The sequence below is a fragment of the Buteo buteo genome, chromosome 12 (assembly GCF_964188355.1).
Source record: "Buteo buteo chromosome 12, bButBut1.hap1.1, whole genome shotgun sequence".
NCBI classification, from domain to species: Eukaryota; Metazoa; Chordata; class Aves; order Accipitriformes; family Accipitridae; genus Buteo; species Buteo buteo.
In genome coordinates, this window is record NC_134182.1 from 7,107,331 (window position 1) to 7,126,481 (window position 19,151).

The 19,151-nt window shown below is 37.3% G+C and overlaps 1 protein-coding gene across 7 annotated transcripts in view; it reads left to right on the top strand.

Moving 5' to 3' along the window:
* The window catches only part of ENAH (ENAH actin regulator), a 99,939-nt gene that overhangs the window by 57,558 nt on the left and 23,230 nt on the right, over nucleotides 1-19,151 (top strand). For 6 of the 7 annotated variants that reach the window (XM_075042547.1, XM_075042546.1, XM_075042551.1 and 3 more), the window contains exons 4-5: nucleotides 3,844-3,928; nucleotides 18,714-19,033. In XM_075042547.1, coding sequence (XP_074898648.1) covers nucleotides 3,844-3,928; nucleotides 18,714-19,033 — 405 coding nt within the window. Of the gene's footprint in view, nucleotides 1-3,843; nucleotides 3,929-7,496; nucleotides 7,622-18,713; nucleotides 19,034-19,151 lie in introns of those variants that run through there. The other variant, XM_075042549.1, reaches the window with a different exon arrangement.

Genomic DNA, 19,151 nt, shown 5'->3' on the forward strand with positions numbered 1-19,151 from the left:
AATGCTATACTCTGAACAGTACGGTAATTGCAGGAGTGGGGTTTTTTTGTATGTGTTTTGGCTTTCTTGGACAATAGGGCCTATGGGATTCTGAGGAAGATTTCACATGATCTGACTGCCAGCGGTCCCCAAAAAAACACTTCACCTATCCTTACGTTACCAGCTCCTAAGCAAGCCTGTCCAGCCAAATTAACATGCACACTGTAGCTCATTCTATAACCAATCTTGAACAGTAGATACTTGGGGTTTTTTTAGGGCTATTACCTCATGGGAATGTGATATCTTCAGTGTCAGCCAGGTGCTATGTCAACACTGCTAGCATAAGCCAGGTGACATTAAAGAAGTGGGGTGGAGAGTTTGGTGTGAAACTCCAAAGCAGACAATGTCATTGAAAGAGTGAAGGAACTGATGAACTGAAAGGCATCGAGGGAGGAGAAACCATGTGTTTCCATCTCCAGCTTGCTAATTATACATCCATAGGGTTGTGCAACTGGAATTAATTCAGGTCTTGAACAGAGATCCGGAGAAAAGAAGTCAATTGGTGGTGAAAATGAAGTTAAGGAGTTTGATAAACTACAACTCTGGTTGTGGTTTAAAAAGGTGATATTGGGGGTGCTTAATTTGGTTGAAGCAGCCCCCAGCAGTATGATGTTGTTCTCTGAGCTATTCCAGCATAGTTGTCTGTGTGACTGCATGAAGAACTGGAACTGGTCCTGATCTAGCTGGTGAAAACACTTCTTGCTTTTTTTCCCCTGGGATTTTTAATGCATTGGATTTCCAGTCCGTCTCTCACTGCACAGTTGCCTGACCTGTCATAGAGGAAGGGTGATGCAAAGGTGAGAATAAGCTGAAAAACAGAAAGCACTGAAACTGGAACGGCTGCTGAACAAATTAGTATGAAATTATATCTTCTGTCTGTCAGAGTGTGCTGCAGAGCGCACCATCTGTGCTTTCTTTAGAAAAAGAAAGATGTTAGGTTTTCCTTAAAACTCAGAATGAATAGACCATTCAGCCTCATCTCTTACTTGGCTTGTACCAGTTCTGAAGTTAAAGTGATCCTGTAGAAGGATCAGACTTTTTTCCAGGCAGTATCTGTGAATATTTCTCCTCGGGGTTGATGTTTCTGAAGTATCTTGAAGTGTTCAAAAGCCTCTGAGAGAGCTTTTCATTAGCTAGCTCCTGCTTATTTATTTATTATACCATCTGTCCCACTATCCAGACAATTGTATTTTAGCAATGAAGTGGTGGTCTTGGCTTGCTGTAATAAATCTGACAGGATAAAACATACTTTTCTACCTGGTATGTAACTTTAACTTGCTGATGTCCATTAGCATGGTGGTGGTTAAGAATCTGTGCATGCAGAGAGGAATTTGTCAGACAACAGGCCAAACAACTTGGTAGTTGAACTTTTCTTTCTTGAAAGCCTTTGATATACTCAGATTACATTTCCTTATGGCAAAAATGTATGAGAAATACTAGAATAACTATGTTAGTTGTTAGCAGGTCATTGTGTTCAGCTGTCTTGCATGCATGGCTATGAAAGAAGCACATAACTTACCGGAGCGGGTTGACCAGGTTGTGCTAGCTTGGCTTGCTGATGGTTGCATTCTGCAGAATTGACAGAGAAGGTGATTTTCTGACAGACATTGCTCTAAAATGAAGTTTGAGGCTATGAGAACAGGTTTTTTTTGATAGCTAGGCTGGTTGGAATAGCCAGTGTAAGTGATGCTAGATGGTTGGTGTCCAGTGATGCTACCAAAAGAAAGAGTTGGGGGACACTGGTAGAAAGGTTGTAGAGTGGCGGTCCACACTCAGCTACTGCAGCATGATAATATCTTGTTCAAAAAACCCTGTTAAATACTCTCAAAGATTAAATGGATGGAAGTTTGAAGTTTTCATTTCTACTGTATTTTCAGTACAAAATAGTTCCAGTTGGTAAAAGGCCATAGTATGACCATTTCTTTTTATTTTTGTTCTTTGTAATTAATTTTTAGATCAATGTGTTTTATACTGAGAAATGGCAGATCTGAGGGAAGGGAGTATATTAGACGTGGCAAGCGGTAGTGGTATATAGCACTTTCAAGCAGCAACACAGCTGCTGCCGGGTTGCATCTGCTTCTAAAAGTCCATGAAAGGCTGCAGCATGGTGCAGACAGCAAATAGTCCAGCTGCTTGGGAGCTGCATTCATGGCTTAATGGGCATAAAGGCTTTCTAACCTGTCATACAGGGGAGATGACAGAGGAGGATGTGTGACTTCAGAAGTTTTGAAGCAGAAACGTTTTCCAGATGAGCAATATGACAGATGTTTCTACTTACTGATAACTTAATTATCATTGCAGTTAAATCTTTTGAATTAAAAATAATACAGATTTATATCTGTGGGTATCTCTTGGAGATACTCCAAGCAAAAGTAGTACGTTCAGGGCAACATCATGTACTTAGGTATGAGGACCTAATGCTTGCTGAAAAGAATAAACAAGGAAGACACAACCTCTGTAGCACACTTTCTGCTTTTATCTTCTAGAAGTAAGTTCTTAGATTACTTTTCATCTGTAGGTTACAGTAGACAGTATACACTCTTATAATTTTCAGGATTCATTGTCTTTATGACCACGGTGGAAACAATACTATGCTGTTTTGACTAAATGAACCTTTTTGTGTAACCTTTAAAGAGGGCACTTGTTTGCTGAGTCTGAGGCAGATTGCCTGTCCTTGATGTCTCAGTATATCACATATAGTCTCTTCATGTTTTTTGGATGATTTTCACAAGTTCAGATGGCAAACAGATTTTACATTTTGATACTTGAGATGGGGGAGTTCTCATTGCAACTCCATTACTCTAACTAGTTTGGTGGAATCTCAGCAAGAAATGACTGTTTTGCTTTGGGACCTTTTCAGTACTTCATACATTTCTATTGTTTTTAATCCTGCTTGCTTATAAATTCCATGATCTTAAGTGTAGCTATAGTCTAAATAATTCAATTTCCTGGTTTACTGCCCATTTTTACAGAAACAATGCATTCATGATCTACTGTATTCCATTCCACACTTCTTCATCGTTCGCTTCTGGTAATTCTTTTTAAATAATTTTGTGCTGTAAGTACATTTGTGAGGAAAACTGAAAAGCCTTTTTGTTTTTAGAAGAAAGATCTGGCATATACAATTGTTTGAAAGATGTATGATTCAGAATTGCCCATCAGTAAAAGTCGAAGATGAGTTTGCATGTCCTTCTCTTTCACGTTTCTTGTGCTTAGCAGAATGCACAGTTTGTATATTTGTTGTATGCCTTTGTTCCTTTGGACACAATACTTACCTATCCAAAAAGGAAGGTCTTTGATCCAAATTGGTGAGCTAAAATCTGAGTAAATTTTGGTGTGAACTGTAGAGACATACTTTATCTTCCTTCTCTCGATATGGTGATAAGCTTCTGATGTTTTTTCTCCTGTTCTTCCCCCCCCATTTCCAGTGTTCTATTTAGGTGAGTGTTTTAATTTTTTGAGCCTTTTCTGTTCCTCTAACAGTACTTGTTCATTTTTTTAAGAAAATCTCAGACTTGGAGTGCTTTTCAAAGCTTTTATCAAGTTCCATCATATGTAAAATTTATTTTGCATTTCTGTGAAACCTATTCATCCATGTGAAATAAATCCATTCTGTAAATATGTAAGGTAACATTTGTTGCAGTTTTTATTTGCTGTATTATGTTGTTGGGCTTGTTTGGCTTAAAAAGCAGAAGTAAACAGTTCTTCTAATGTCATGTGATGGCTGGCCTTTTTCCTTGATTTTGTGCTTTTTTTCATATTAAAAGTTCAAATCATTAATTTATGGTCTGTCTTCACTTTTAGGTCCTACATTGCCTCGACAGAATTCACAGCTTCCCTCTCAAGTACAAAATGGTCCATCGCAAGAAGAATTGGAAATCCAGAGAAGGTACAGTATTAAAAGTGATCAGCTGTTCAGTTAAAGAACATAGTAACTCCTCACTAATGATGAGAAATTAAATGTCAAGGACTTACAATTACTCTCTTGCATTAGGACAGCATTTGTATGCATGCAGTTTTCAGCAGCGCAGCTTTCCTGTGTAAAAACTTTGATCATAGCTAGATCCCTTGTTCATGATCTCCACCCATTCAAACAATGCAATTGCTATTGGCCTGTCATGAAAGAGTTGAAGATCAAATGGGAAGATTTCACTGCTGTCATTTCCAACCAGACTAATTAATTTTCCAGTGATTGTTGTCTTCAGTTTTTGACACACGCTTATGAAGAAGAAAGCGGCAAGCAAGGAAGGAAGTTTTAACTTTCAGAAGTAGAGAATAAAATCATCATGGAGAATGATAATTTTTCTTCCTGAATGTGGATGCACTAGATCGAAATATTGGAAATGTTGTTCGCCTTTATACTGTATTAGTTCTTTAGTAAAGAAACTTTCATTTCCTGCTTTTGGTGTATAAATTTATGGAACCATTAGTAGTTCTAGCTTTCAGCTGTAGCAATACTGGTTATATCTGTGCTGCTCTCAGGGAGTAGTCCATGTTTCCCTGACCAGTTGGCATTCCCTCCAAGCTACGCTGTTCCCTTCAGTGTGAAGCCACTGCACCCTGTCACCATGCCCTGTAGGATATTCTTTAGACCTATAGCATTTTTAACATACGGGGGTTTTGCAGTTCCTTTTAATAATCACTATGTATTGATCAAGTGCCCAGGTTCTGGGAACAAACTTTCTAGTTGTGATATTCCCACTTTTGTTGTGTGGCAATGTGGGTTAGGGCTGTAGGTTGAGTGTCTGGGATATGGGTAAGTGAAATGGCAAAGTCTTCTAGGATAGTGCTATCAGACTGGGTTAAGTGAAAACAAAAAGACCTTGGGCTGTCTCAAGCATTGCACCATATTGCCTGTGGTGCAATGCTGGATAATTTTACGATCAAAATACTCCGAGGAGATTAGCTGTTCCCTTCCAGAAGGGATGCTGGGAGCAGTTTAGGTCACATGCAGTACAGATGCAGGGAACAGGATCCATGAATAAATAGGAAGTGGTCCAGATTCATGGTGTAAATGTACTTAATAGCTTTCAGTGGTAACTGGAAAGATATTTTAACATGTTGGGTCTAATTCGCACTGACTTTTTTCCTATTTTGATATTTTGCATTTAGTTTGCAAAGGTGAGCAGAACCAGATTGCTAATTTGGGAGTAATTCATATTATAGATTTGATAAACTAGCTGTATGTGGTGAACAAAGTTTTGACATCAAAATTAGTCATACTTGTCCATCTCTTCTCTGCAGTATGCTCTTAAATCTGAGCAGGGATCCTTTATCTGAAAGTTTCCTTGTTTAAAAACAAATAGCAAGAAGCCCATTACAAATCTGTCTGTGTTTACGTGCAAGTCTGCTGTCGTGATAAATGTCTTTTATGTCACTTCTTTTGACAGACTTTTAAAAAGCTTTTTTTTTCTGTTCTACAGTAGTGGCTTTTAATATTTTTATTTCCCATCTGTTCCTTTAGAAGGCTGTATTAATTGAGCTTTATAAAAGCTGAAATACTTTTCAAAGAAGCATTGTAGATAGACATCTCTTCAGAAAAAAGTGCTGCCCCATATTAAGAGCTCTGCAAGTCTCTTGAAGTTTTTTTCTATGTAAAGGACATATTATCAGGTGGCATTCTTATAGCTTCACTTTCTCATTTGATCAGTGTGGTCTACTTGTTTTCATCTAATATAATGCCCTCTTTGAAGTCTGGTCCTGGTTTTGATTTGTTTTTCCCCTAAAAAAGGATGAAGAACTGGAATGAGTGTTTACTCGCATTGCTAGCCAGATTGTCTGTGGAAAGACTATTGCCGCTGTGTTATTAAGCCTGAGAAGAGCACGTAATTTTGTTAAAACATTTCACAAATGCTTCTTCAGTGTTTTCACTGCTGTAACTATATGGTTATAATACAGTTAAACTAACTCTAAGCTAGAACTTCTGTTGTAACTGTCTTTCAGCTTTCAGACTGTAATAACAATAGTCTTACTACCATGATGTAGAGAGTAGTAAATAGTCGGGAAGAAAAGGTTTAGATATATATTACTTTTAACATATCTACAAGTGACATTTCTAGTCTTAGTAAAGGGTAAAGGCAGTGTGGGCAGAATTGAATTCTGTGGGGAGCAGGAAGACTACAGGGAATGCAAGAGAAGGGAATAAATGTTACTGCGTAGGAAGGAACACGGGGTTTGTGATGGATCAGTAGAAAGGCAGGCTTTGCTAAGTCTATTGCTCGTGAAATGTGTGTCTGTGGGGTGGGGGTTTTGCTGAAGATGTGGCTTGGTAATAGTTGTCTTCAAGTGCTGGTCTCATATCCCTACCCTTAAGTGTACTGGGATTCAGTAGTGTTTGATGGACTCCCATGTTAAGTTCAGGAAAATATTTATCAAAATTATTCTAAGCCTGAGGAAAAAAATCTGCTTACATAAAAATTAAAGTTGAAAAAGGGACCCTGTGAAGGTCATCTAGTCCAACCTTCTGCTCAAAGCAGGACTAATTTCAAAGTTAAATTTATGTGGCTTGGAGCTTCAGGGTTTTCCTAGGCATAAATAGAAACATTTCCTCAGAAATGTTTTGCCAAAGGAGTGACTGGTGAAGAACAGTGTATTAAAGAGAGCTCTTCAACTGATCTGATGTTTTCCTTTACTTTTATAACCGGTGTTCAAGAATCTTGGGGAAATTGAGAACTGAAGAATTAAGTTAGATCATTGCCAACAAAAATGTATTATTTTGGTTCAAAGATTTTTGTCTATTTTAGATGCCTTACATTTTGAGTAAAAGTGTTAAAGTAGTAATACTACCTTGCTTATTTTGCTGCAGAGCTTGTTACTAGAATATTTGCATTGTTTTCTGTGCAGTGATGACGATCTGTAAAGCTGCTAGGACCAGATGTGCGATCTAAAACACCGAGGTTTTTGAGGCCAAGATTATACATGAGGTAGTCAATGGAATAGTTTTGTCTGGTGAATTGATAACTTCGTTACTGTCTTTTAAGAAACGTTAACGCATGGTGTATGCTTTCCCTGTCAGGGAGTACTTGAAGATAACTGTAATTTTCCTTAACTTGCACTCATTTAAGTACAGTAATAACAAGCTTTAAAATGCCCCAGCTTCTATTTTCAGTCCTCAAAAATGAAGGGATTTTTTGTTATATGAGTTATTTTTCATTTTGTCAGAGTGGTAGTCAGGCAGTGTTTATAAATTCCACTGGTTGTTTGATAATGAGCCAACTTCAGTTGGCATACGTATTCGTTAATAACTTCAGAGTTACTTAATGTCAAATACCATTTAAAATATAAGATTAGTTCATAGCATGCCTGTGTGTGCTACTAGTGCATGTAAATTTACCTTCTCTTTCAGTCATGATAACTATGTTGTCAGAAATATGAGTCACTGAGTTGGTATCTAATATGACACTTGGGAATTTAATGAGTTAATGTTTAAAAATAACTTCAAAATCATCACTGCTTCATAAATAAAGAGACCAAGAACACCAGAAACAGAGAAAGTGTATAGATTGTAAGGAATAATGAAGGTATACAAGCCACCTGTTATCCTTCAGGGACGTAATGGACCAAAACTTGACCGACTTCTGTCGTAAGTACTCAAAAATGTTAGAAGTTCACCAAAGCAACAGCAGAGTATTAGGGGCTTTTGTTATTGTTGAATACTTCAAGTTTGCTTACAGTTTTAGTTTATATCATAGATTGGGATGATACTGTTAAAACTTGGTGTGTGACTGTGCTAGAAAGTAGTATTGATATGGTGTGGTTTTCATAACATCTTTTGGAAGGCTTCTTAGTTTTAGTGTAAGTTCAGAGGCAGACAAGGGTAGCAGTTTCTTATTTACTGATAGACTTAAAGGAATGCTTTGTATTTTACAGATTAAAAGTATTTTTTTCTGAGATTTTCCTAATCTTAATTTTTAACTACAGTAAAAGAATTTGTATTTTTCCCTGTAAATTAGTAATTATTACATATATAATTCCTGAGCTGTTTTGAAAACGTGTGGAAATACTGAAAGAAAAAATCCTGCATCCCACAATTGAGTAGCAATGTAGCTATAATAATTTAAAGGAGGGAAAGTTTGCTCATCACTTTCCTGTCCCTGGTAGCATGGTTTCTACTGATTTCCCGCAGCAGATGACCTTTCCCTAGTTAGTGGCCAGACGTACTGTTCCCAGTTTTCCTTTGCTTTTGAAACTGTGCCATTTATCCAACAGATTATTTTGAGGAAGTAGGATTTCTTTGAAGGCGTATGGATTGATTAGATTATAACTGAGCAAACAGTTCTAATCAGAGATATGCATATGAATATGATACAGTAGTTGGCTTTTTGGTTTAGGGTATAAGAGTGGTCAGTAGAATACTGTCATATGATTGTATTGTGTACTACGCATGTTACAAAACCTGCATGAAGTTTGCATCCTACAGGCATGGTTTAGGTGGAATCAAAGGGATTTTTTAATGCCTAAGCTAAGGGTTTCCAGCAGATAAAAGTTAAATCAGTGTAAACTTGGAAAGTTCAGGTTGCTGAGGTAGTTTCATTGGACAGCCTGCAGCTATTTGGATCTTTCCAGCCTCTGCCTTGCATAGTAGGACAGGAGACAAAAGGAGACAGAAGCAAAAAGACCCATCAGTCAGTGTTGTCTTGTCTTTTTTTTGTTTTGTTTTGTTTGTTTGTTACCTTTTTTTCCGCTCTTGCCCTCAAAGTTTCTGGAAAACAGAGTTCTGGTAAAATAGTAACTTTTTTTTAGTACCTCTCATTTTCTTTCCATTCACAGTTTCTTCCCATCCACAGTAAAGTTTTCCTTAGTTCTGTCAAGTCTAGCTTTCAGAAACTTAATAACTGGCTTTATGGAGAGGTAATGGGTGCTGTCTGGTTACAGTACTGTAAAGCTATAGATGTTGGATAACACTGACATGTTTAGCAGACTGAGAAGAGCACTCTTCCATTAAGCAGTCTTGACTACACATGAAATTGGGATTAGAAATTCTACAGTTTTTCCAGATTTTTTTGTTACTGTGATTCCCTTTTATGAAATCAGTTCTGTCCTGACTGTACTCACTAGAATTATACCACTGAGACAGAGTTGCCAATGAAAGTAGATCTTTCTACTACTGAGATTCTTATTTTTTTTCTAAAATTTTATGTGTACAGATGACTTCCTGCCATCTGGCTTCTGCCAGAAAAGTTCAAGTGTTCTGTTAATTTACATAATATATTGAAAAGATCAAGGTGAGGAAAACTAGGCCTGATGAGGTTTGATCAAAGAGCATTAATAGATCCCCTTGTCTATTAGAATTTCTGTATCTAATAACCTTTAGGCCTCACGTCTTCATCGTGGTGGCTGGTTACAAGTTTTTGCTTGACTGATAAAACCTAGTTCTTTCTCTTATTTTCTTATTTCCAACTAAAATGCGGTTTGAGCTTATAACATAAAAGCTTGTTGTTAGACCTTAAATCCCTTTTGATCAAGGAAATGAAAGCCTGTTAGTTTGACTTTGGTAATGTGAAAAGCTTTAGAACTACTTTTGAAGAAAAAAATAATTAACCAGATAAAACATAGCACAGTAAACTGTACCCAGATAGTGTTTTCTTTTGCAAAAGCAGAAAGGCTATTCATGCGGTGTTCCTGGGCTTTAGTAAAGCATTTGGCAGGTACTAAGAGGGGATTTCCTAGTTGAGGTGGAAGAGAGGAGGATTGCTGTGGAAGTGTGAGGAGCATAAGAACAGGCAGTTCCTCCTGGATCAATGGGACTGGGAACAATCAAATTTTATTTGGTGTTTTGCTGAACAAAGCAAGTCCTTGCTGCTGCTGCGAGTTGAGATACATGAGTATGAAGGAGGAGCTGGATGATGTTGCAGATTTTGATGATCAAAATGGAATGAGAAATAATACATAGCAGGCATCCTGTTTTTAGACATTTTTAGGGGGAAAAACCACCAACCTGTAGACCAAATACTAGTGTTTAGGATGTCTTAATACTAGCGTACAGGGAAAATCAAATTGGCAGTGAAAGCGTTACATGCAATGGTGATCAATCAGGAGAAAGCTGCCTAAACATTGGAAATAACTATGATGATCTCTAGATTTGCTTAGTGTTTCAAAATCGTGGTACATGTAGTTAATTAAATGCCTCTATAATTTTGCATTAAATTAGGTGTAATGTGTTCTTTGATACAAGTTTTTTAAAAAGACGTAATTTGAAACAGTCTCACCTTTCACTACTGTTTAAAGAACCAGAGGTCCACCACTGTTGAAACTGGAAGTAATTGTCAGTTCCAGAGCATATACGAAAACTCACTTCAAAACCTCTTGCCTTTAAACAGTCAAACTTTGCAGATCTTCTAAGTGTCTGTTTCTTGCCCATTTTATCAAGTTGACCAGCTCTTGTCTGGGTTTCTCTGAAACCATGTGCAGCATGCTTAGGTAGAAGCTGTCCAGACTGCCTAGTACTTGGAAAAAAAATAAAGCTAACTTGGTAAGAGTTGTAGTGAGAGCATATAGCAAAAGTTCAGTTTAGATGTGCAAAGTGAAGTTCATGCAACTGAGAGAGCTTAGGAAGATGCAAAGAGCTTAAATATTGATCAGTTCTGCTGAGGTTATGTTGTTGGTGCATCAAGTGTACTTTTTATTCATGAAGATTCTCGGTCTCAGTGGAGGCCGCCAGTGTTTGATGGAAATTTGCAATCTGTATTGACGTGGTTTAGACTATATTTTCTCTTTGTAAATGAATTACAAAATTTGGGGTGTGGTGTGTGTTAATTCCATGATACATAAGCATTAATGTGTAGGCTTTGAGATACATTTTCAGTAGGTTTATGTGACCAAATAGTAGAGTGAGCTCTGTGGTAAATGCTGAATTTTGGAATCATGAATAAATATTTGATATTAAAGATGGAAGAGCAAGTTTAATATCGATATTCAGTTTTTATTATTCAGATAAGTTCCTGCAAATTTGAAGGGCCGTAGCAGACACACCTTTTCCTTTTCTGAACTTGTGCAGAAGACGATCAGAAGGTTAAGCTATTAAACCTCAAACTAGCAGCTAAGTTCAAAATAATCAACATGTTAAAGGACTTTTTATTTTTTTCTATAAATGCTTTTAACAGTGATAAAGTAGGTTGACTGTATCTAGTTAAATTGATGTCCACAGAGTGCATGCAGTTCCTTGCAATTACAACGTAGCTGCTCTTCTGAGGATGGCAACATGCTTCACATGGAGCTGAGGTCACCCTGCATCTGGTGCTGGCGCCTCTAGCTCAGTTACGCGTTGTGTAGCCTGTTTGCAGCCAGCTGCTCTATTTGTTGCAGTGACTCAGTGGTGGGAGGAGGAGAGCCAACATGTGAGATGTATTCTAGTAAGGAGTGACTGTTGGATTAGATAATGCTATCTATGCCCACATGCTGAGGCTTTCAGCATTTTAGAATAAAACTCCAAACATTACTGTCTTGTTTATTGCTCCATAGATTGAGGCAGGGTTAGTGGAGCTGGTGCAAGAGCTCAGAGCAGCACTGAAAGCCTAGGAATACTGAGACTCCAGGACTGGGATATTACAGACATCTTCTCATAGTGCTAGACATTGCAACGCAACTTTTTAAATTGGTGAACATATTTTAATGGTTAAACATATTTTAATATTTACTTAATTGGTAAATGTAAGTTTAATGGCCGCATAAACAACAGTTTGAACAACTCCGTTGGTTTGGACTGATGATTCCAGGTTTAATTATAGTTGATATTATACGCTTACCTTTAGAACTTTGACATAGTAGTGTTGTTCCTAGATTTCTTGTTTATGTTGGGGTTATAAAACTTAAATTTAAAAAAAAAAATCTAGTAAAGCATAGAATGAAAGATTGTTGAATACTTTTGTGTAATCACGTTTGGTTCCTTATACAGAATGTCTTAATGGTAACTTTCAGGATAGTTAGTGCAGAATATATTACTGCAATGTTTTAAGCTAGCAATAGTCTAGCAACCTTTCTGTTGCCTTTTGGGTGTTATCCTTGTGTCTGTCTCTGCCATGCCACGTTTGTTTGTTTTAGAAAAGGTAACAGCACAAGCAAGAAACTACTATTCAAATAGTGTGTGACACAGACCTGAAAATCTTCACTCAGGAGACTCTGTTTTATGATTTTTAGTTACACGTTATTTTTTTAGTGGCTCAAGTGATGGTTTTTTGGTGTCCTCTTTCAATACACTCATGTTATTAGTGATTCCCTCCCCCCCCCCCTTCTTGTTGTTGCATCTTTAAGCAGACAGAACAGGGCTAGTATTCCTATTGATCTGAGTGATTTGATGCCCTGCTTTGACACCCAAGTTTTTCAGCCAAGAAAGAATGGAATACAAAATCGGTGTGTTCATAAATGATGACTGACAGCTGTCAAATACTATGTATTGTCTGCCTGCAGCTGACCTCTTCACTCAACGCAGCAATTACTTCAGTCAGGTCTGTTCCTCAAGATATTTTTTTCTGCAGGCTTTGTCTTGGTTCTTTGTTTTCTATAGTGAGTTTTAAAATTAAATACTTCAAACCAGTTTCTGTTCATCTTGGAATGTTTATCAGCTCAGTGCCTTTTGAATTTGGACGTGATACAAAGATGCTTTTGTCTGTACTGTTCATGGAAATACCTCTGTTTTTAATGTATCTGGCTTCATGACAAGAAGCCTTTTGGGTTCGTGGCTGAAATCTGTTATTCAGGTTGATATATGGTCTTCTTGGTGCAGTTTCCTGTCATCTTTTTAGGAAAAAATTTAATGGCTTGATCTCACATCCAAGAGCAAAGCAAGCCAGTGTTAGGATCCTGAAGATTTATGTGGATGTACAGAAAAACTTCCACTTGAGGAAACAAGGTGACCTGACAGAGCAGACAGCTATTCACTTTCGCATACTTTCAGCAATGAATTTGTTACTTGTAGTTTTTTTTCTCTTGGAGCCCTTGTGACAGCAGCTCTGTTCTTTGACACCATGAGAGTTGCTTAGTGTTGAGGCAAACTTTCTCTGGTGGAAGGACAGTCTTTCCACAAACTGAGACACTTGCAGTAACTCTTCTGCAGGTGACCAAGGTACAGGCTTAAATGTGAAAAGTGTTCCAGAAAAGGACGGGTTCTTTCTGGCTTTTAAGTCTGCTCTGACACAGAACCTTGTTTTACCAGTAAACATTGATGTTTCTTAATCTAGCTGAGATCTTTGTCTTCCCTTCAACCCATGTTCTAATGACCATATTTTAAGAGAGTTGATTGAGGCTTCAGTTCTTTTGGTTGACTATGTTGAAGTCTTTAGCAAAAGGACCAGAGGATCTCTGTCAGTCATTTACTTCCAGAACCAGAAGCTAAAACAACCACTTGTTTCTGCTCCTCCCCCCAAAAAAGGTAACGGATATTATTAATTTGGGATAGCTCCCTAGTTGATCATCAGACACTAGTTGTTCAATGCAGTGATGTTACTTGCTGAAGGCATAATAGAAAGTGATTTTGGTATACATGTGGTACTGGCTTATTTCATATAACATCAAGAGCTGAGACAGTAGCACTTCTTAATTGTTATTACCTACTATGACCTGATTCAGAACAAACTAGGAAGGCTTTGTGTGTACCTGGGTAAATTAACTGCAATTTTGTTTTGCCGTTGTCATGTAGGAGAAATTCTAAACACTTCCACTGTCATGGAATGTGGGTGGTTTTCAGCAGGGATGCAACAGTGTCGTTAACTCTGCTCATTACATTTTTCTCCTTGTGTTATTTGAAGAATCTGGTCATGCTCTTGATTCTTGACTGCCCAAAGAACTGCAGGATTAATGCTGATAGAGTTAAAAGTCACAAGTTAGTATCTTTCTTCATTCTTAGAATTGCTTTGCCTTAGCATAATGAGCATTTCACTATAAAATAGTTTTCTGGGGCATTTTTAGTACCTCTTTAGCTTTTTCAAAAGTTGTCTTGGTAGCTAGATACTGTGCTTTCTAAGGCTGAAGGATTTTCATGTATTGCTTTCCCAGTGTTCTTGAACATTCTCATGCTTTAGAACTACCAAAGTCTTGACATTTTAGAAATGCTTTAATTGATGTAGAATGACTTCTCTAAGCTACTAATGCTTTTGTGTAATATAAGTTTGATCTCTGACAAAATTTTAAAATAAAATTACATTATCTAATGCTAACTAAACAAAGCTGGGGGATTTAATGCAAGTAAATTTTTTCTCTTTTTTTTAATAAGCAAAATGAGTTCTTAATCTTTTTAAGCTACAACTGTAACACTTGTTAAGCTGGAGTTCATTCTTAGTTGATGAAATTCATCTTTTCTCATTAAGTTGTGTTAAAGCAACTTGATTGCATTACTGGCATTCTGATCTTTTGACCTGCGCCACTTTCAGTTTTCTGTTCAAAAGGTTTATTAAAATTGTTAAAATGACTGTAAAAATATAGTGGTTTGTGGTGTGTGGTGCTTTTTTTGTTGTGTGTTTGTTGGGGGTTTTGGGGGTTTTTTTTGTTTGGGGTTTTTTTTGTGGGTTTTTTTTTTTTGCTTTGTTGACAAAGGGATGCTTCAGCAATATATAATGAGAATAAACTTAAAAATATTCTCAACAATGGTGTATTTCATCTCATATATCTTACTGCATGGAGATTTTATATAAGATAAGCAATGTTTGCAAGGTATTTTGCTGCCCTCTCTTGGTAGAGCGTTTGTATTGTAAGCAAAGCGCTCAACTTGTTCATAGTTTTTATTTGTACATTTCAAAAAAATAGTTATTTATTTTTACAAAAATAAAGTGTTAACTACTGAATCATGCCATATTTATTTAATAATGAGAACTTTTTTATTTGAGTCCTGTGTAGATGAAAGTGGTTGTCTCACTGCCTTTTATCTGTATCTCAGTAGATAGCCAATACAATTTGATAGTGTTGGTTGCTGACCGAAATATTTAATTTTTGCTTTGGATTAAGTTTAAAGCATATAAACACTTAGGTACATTTTGTTATGACGCATGGCTATTGTGTGTCTTTATAGCTCTCTGAAGAGGAGGAAACCCCCAGGTAGCTTCAGGAACATATTAACACATATTAGGAGAACTAGTCAGTTGCAAACAGTTTGATTTAGGCATACATCTTATGCTTTAGCTAAAGTTGCATGTAATTACATGCTGTATAGAGACGGAGTATACATTTATATACACCCCCACCCCCCATATACTATAGTGTATATAGTGCATACATATACACATGTGCACTTATCCCTCTCATTAGTTAGAAAAGCTTGAATAAAACTGTTCTGGGCCAGGGCAAACACCTGGAATGCTTCCCTCTGCTACTCTCCTATCCTCTGGGCATTTCTGGTTCAATAGCTTCTTGTGTGTGATGCAATTTCTGTTTTCTAAATGACCTCTAATGATTTGATGTTATTTTGTGGGTTTTTTGGTGGTTTGGGGGGGGGTGGGGGTGGTGGTTTGGTTTTTTTGTTGGCTTTTTTTTTTTCCCCCCTTTCCTGTGGGCTTTTTCCTACTCTTTCTTTGAATCACTCTGGCAAGGAGTTCCATAGCTTATCTGCCTGATGTGCAGAGGTGCTTTTTTCCTTTGAGCTTTCCACTTATTAGTTGCATCAAATCTTTCCTCCCAGCTGTTGTATTGGGATGTCCTCATCACTCAGGATTTTATAAACTAGAATGCAGAATTCCAGCTTTTTTAGTTATTTTTAAATGGAAACTGTTTGATACATTTGATCATAGTGTTGCTGTTCTTTGAACCTTTTCAGTTCTGCTGTTTTCATCCTTTTGAGGTGGGAACAGAGATACAGGGTAGGTGAAGCAGGATGATGGTATTTTCTATGCTGCTCTGTAATCCTTTCCTGATGTGTAGCATCTGGTTTATGTTTTTGAACAGAACATGTCAATGAATGTTGTCATAGAACTGTGTGTTGTAACTGTCTTAGTTGTAACCCTAATATCTCATTCCTGAGTCAGTAGTCAACTCGAAGTCCAGCATTTTATATTATATGAATTTAGTAGATTTTCTCTCTCTCCCTTGCATCACTTCACTTGTATCTCAGTTGAGTTTTATTTGCCAATTTTATTGCCCAGTTACTTGGAACTAGAAGATCCATCAGTAGTTCTTCATAATCAGCCATCATCCTTGCTAACCTAAATAACTTAATATCAAGGAGCTTAGTCAAGAACACCTCACTGTTTCTTTTCCAGGTTGCTTATGAAGACATGCAATGGCACAGCACTTGGTATGGCTTAGTGCAGAAGTGCCTTGGTGATGCTGCTGTTATGTGAAAAGTGACCTATATTGAGGTTCTGTTTCTGTAAAGAAATTAAGAACTTCAGAAAAAGAAAATTTAAATATCTGGCAGTTGCTTGATGTGTTGTTAAACCTAGTGAGCTGATACCTTCTAGTTTTATAAACTAAATATAACGTGAAATGTTTATAACCTCAAATGTCTAATCCACATTTTAGTTTTAGGATTAACAGTGTGTACATTTCTAGGTAGAATATGCTGATTTCTGGCAAATGAATGTAAAAAAATGAACAAAATTAATAAGGCTGCTTTGGAGTCTGTAAATGTTGACTCCTGCTCTGAATAGTCTTTTAGCTACAAACATATGTGCATCCGCCTCTCCCTTACAAAAAAAGAGCCTAAAATGACCAAGTTGAAGTTAGCCATGATGAAAACCCCGCTTTCCTCTAATAACAGATTTTATCTGAGGGAGAAAGAGCACATAGTAAAACCAGTTTTGTACAATACAGAGCAAGCAAAAACGTAATGCCAAAAATATTTTTAATATCTCTTTTGGAGCTTAAATTTCTGTGGTTTGTATTGTATTCTCTTTATATTTTGTAGAAATCCTCTATTGGTTCCAAATATGTATCAGTCAATTACCAGACTGTTTGGTGGACTTCAGAGGCTAAAAATCAAGCATTTAACAAGCTGAGTTGCAGCCCTAATTTCTTAGTGACTGCTGTTACAACTTCATTATATGGGAGAGCAGGAGCTGAGGGAAGAACTGATACAGGAGCAGAAGTATTTTGCTGCTTCTGAGGATGTTGGGTAACAAGTTCCTTAGGGAAGAGTCCTTTTGCTGTACGTAACTGGAACTTAATTGCTTACAGCAATTATGAATTTTCAATATCTACCAGTTTTTTTGTTCATAAAGGAAAAACATTGGTCTGAAAGAGGATGGACTTCAATAGTAACAGTGCATGGGCTGGGGTTTCCGTTCTGCCAGTATTTTCTGGGCATGAATAGGAGTGAAATAGCTGAAGTTCCCCTCATTTTCAGACTTCAGTTTTATATGGCTCTAAGCACATAGTATAGAATTACCAATGAACTTTCCAAGTAAGATTGCCCAGTGGCAGTCTATAGAAGACACATATCTAGTAGCTCAAGGTGTCAAAATTTAGGTCTCCTTTTTGCTTTATAGTTAAAAGCTGTCTGTGCTTTGTATTTGTTGAGAAGCTATCTTCAATTGGCATCTGAAGCGTGGCAGAAAAAAATGGCTGTGTGCTTTATATACAAGTTTTTAAATGTCATGATATTTTTTTGAAAATAAGAATTCAAATAGAGGATGATAACTAACAATATTTTCAGTGATATGTATTGGCAGGAACATACTGGCCAGAGCTTTGAGGAGGACGTGCCTAATTTTTGTTTTAGTAGTGAGTTCCCCGAAGAGATGAAAAAGCTTTGAAAATCAAAAAGCTATATTTCAGCCAGCTAAAAACATGTATCTTTTTAAAATATAATTTAAAAAAAAACCCAAACCAAAAAACTAAAGAAAATACAAAAGAAGCTGAGGAAAAAAAAGCAAAAGGGTTGTTTACAGCTTTTCCCACTGTATTTTTGCAGGAAAGTCCTTTCTTTCAGCCAACCTAGTGGCTTTGGCAGCAAATTTTGCATGATTCCTTCTTACCCTTAGCAAGTTCTTTATATTTCCTCTGCCTGGCTTTTACTTGTTTTCCTCCTCTCCACATCTTCTCCCTCTCTGCTTTCCTTTGCAAAGACTCCCATGAGCTGGAAACCCTGCCAGCTCCCTGCAGTGTTTCCTTGGCTGCTGCACCCTGGATTTTTTTCTGACCATGTCCAGTTTTCCTCTGCCTTCAGGGTGTTCTCATCTTGATGCCAGTGAAGTTGTATGTGCATATAGTATTATGCAAGTGGAGAGGGACGTGTAGATTTTGATGTTTCTGTAAAATTTGGATAAATGCTAGCTGGCTAGTTTATTTGAAAAACATAATTTGTTTGAGGGTGGTTTTTTTTAATGGGTATTCATGTTACTGCTATTTCACTGTACTTTTATTCACTGCTTTGAGTATAAAATACTATGCAAAGCACGAATGTAACTCCATATTCCAAACTGGGAAGATTGTATCAGTTAGTAAATTATCAGCAGCAGCTTTCTATTCTTACCTCTTGAAAGCTGTCTCTTGGAATGTTAAATTAGTTAAGAGGAAATTGAATATATGATTCTTTTTACCGTAAACATAATAAAACTATTATCTGGCTCAGAAAAATGACATGTAGAATTAAGAATTTTATGTAGGTACAAATGCTGTGCTCTTGTTCTCGCTAGTGCAAAGATTGTTGATTAGTTTATCTGTTCTTGTCCTCTAACAGTTGCTCAATATTTTTTGTTTTTGCTTTGCAACTTAGGATTTTTTTTTTCTTTTCTTTTTGTTTATGATTGTAGGCAGTTGCAAGAGCAACAGAGGCAGAAGGAGCTGGAACGGGAGAGGCTGGATCGTGAACGAATGGAACGGGAGAGGCTGGAGAGGGAGAGGCTAGAAAGGGAAAGACTTGAAAGAGAGCGTCTAGAACAGGAGCAACTGGAGAGAGAACGGCAAGAAAGGGAACGGCAAGAGCGCCTAGAAAGGGAGAGACAAGAGAAGGAGAGGCAGGATCGAGAAAGACTGGAACGACTTGAACGGGAAAGGCAAGAAAGAGAACGGCAAGAACAGTTGGAAAGGGAACAACTGGAATGGGAGAGAGAGAGAAGAATTTCAAACGCTGGTAAGAATTTAAAAACCAAGTGTATTCAAGTACGAGACTACGCTTTATGAGTCTGGGTGATGGAGTGGGAGAGAAGCAACAAAGGGCAGTGAGTACAGTGGTGTAACAACAGTCAGTA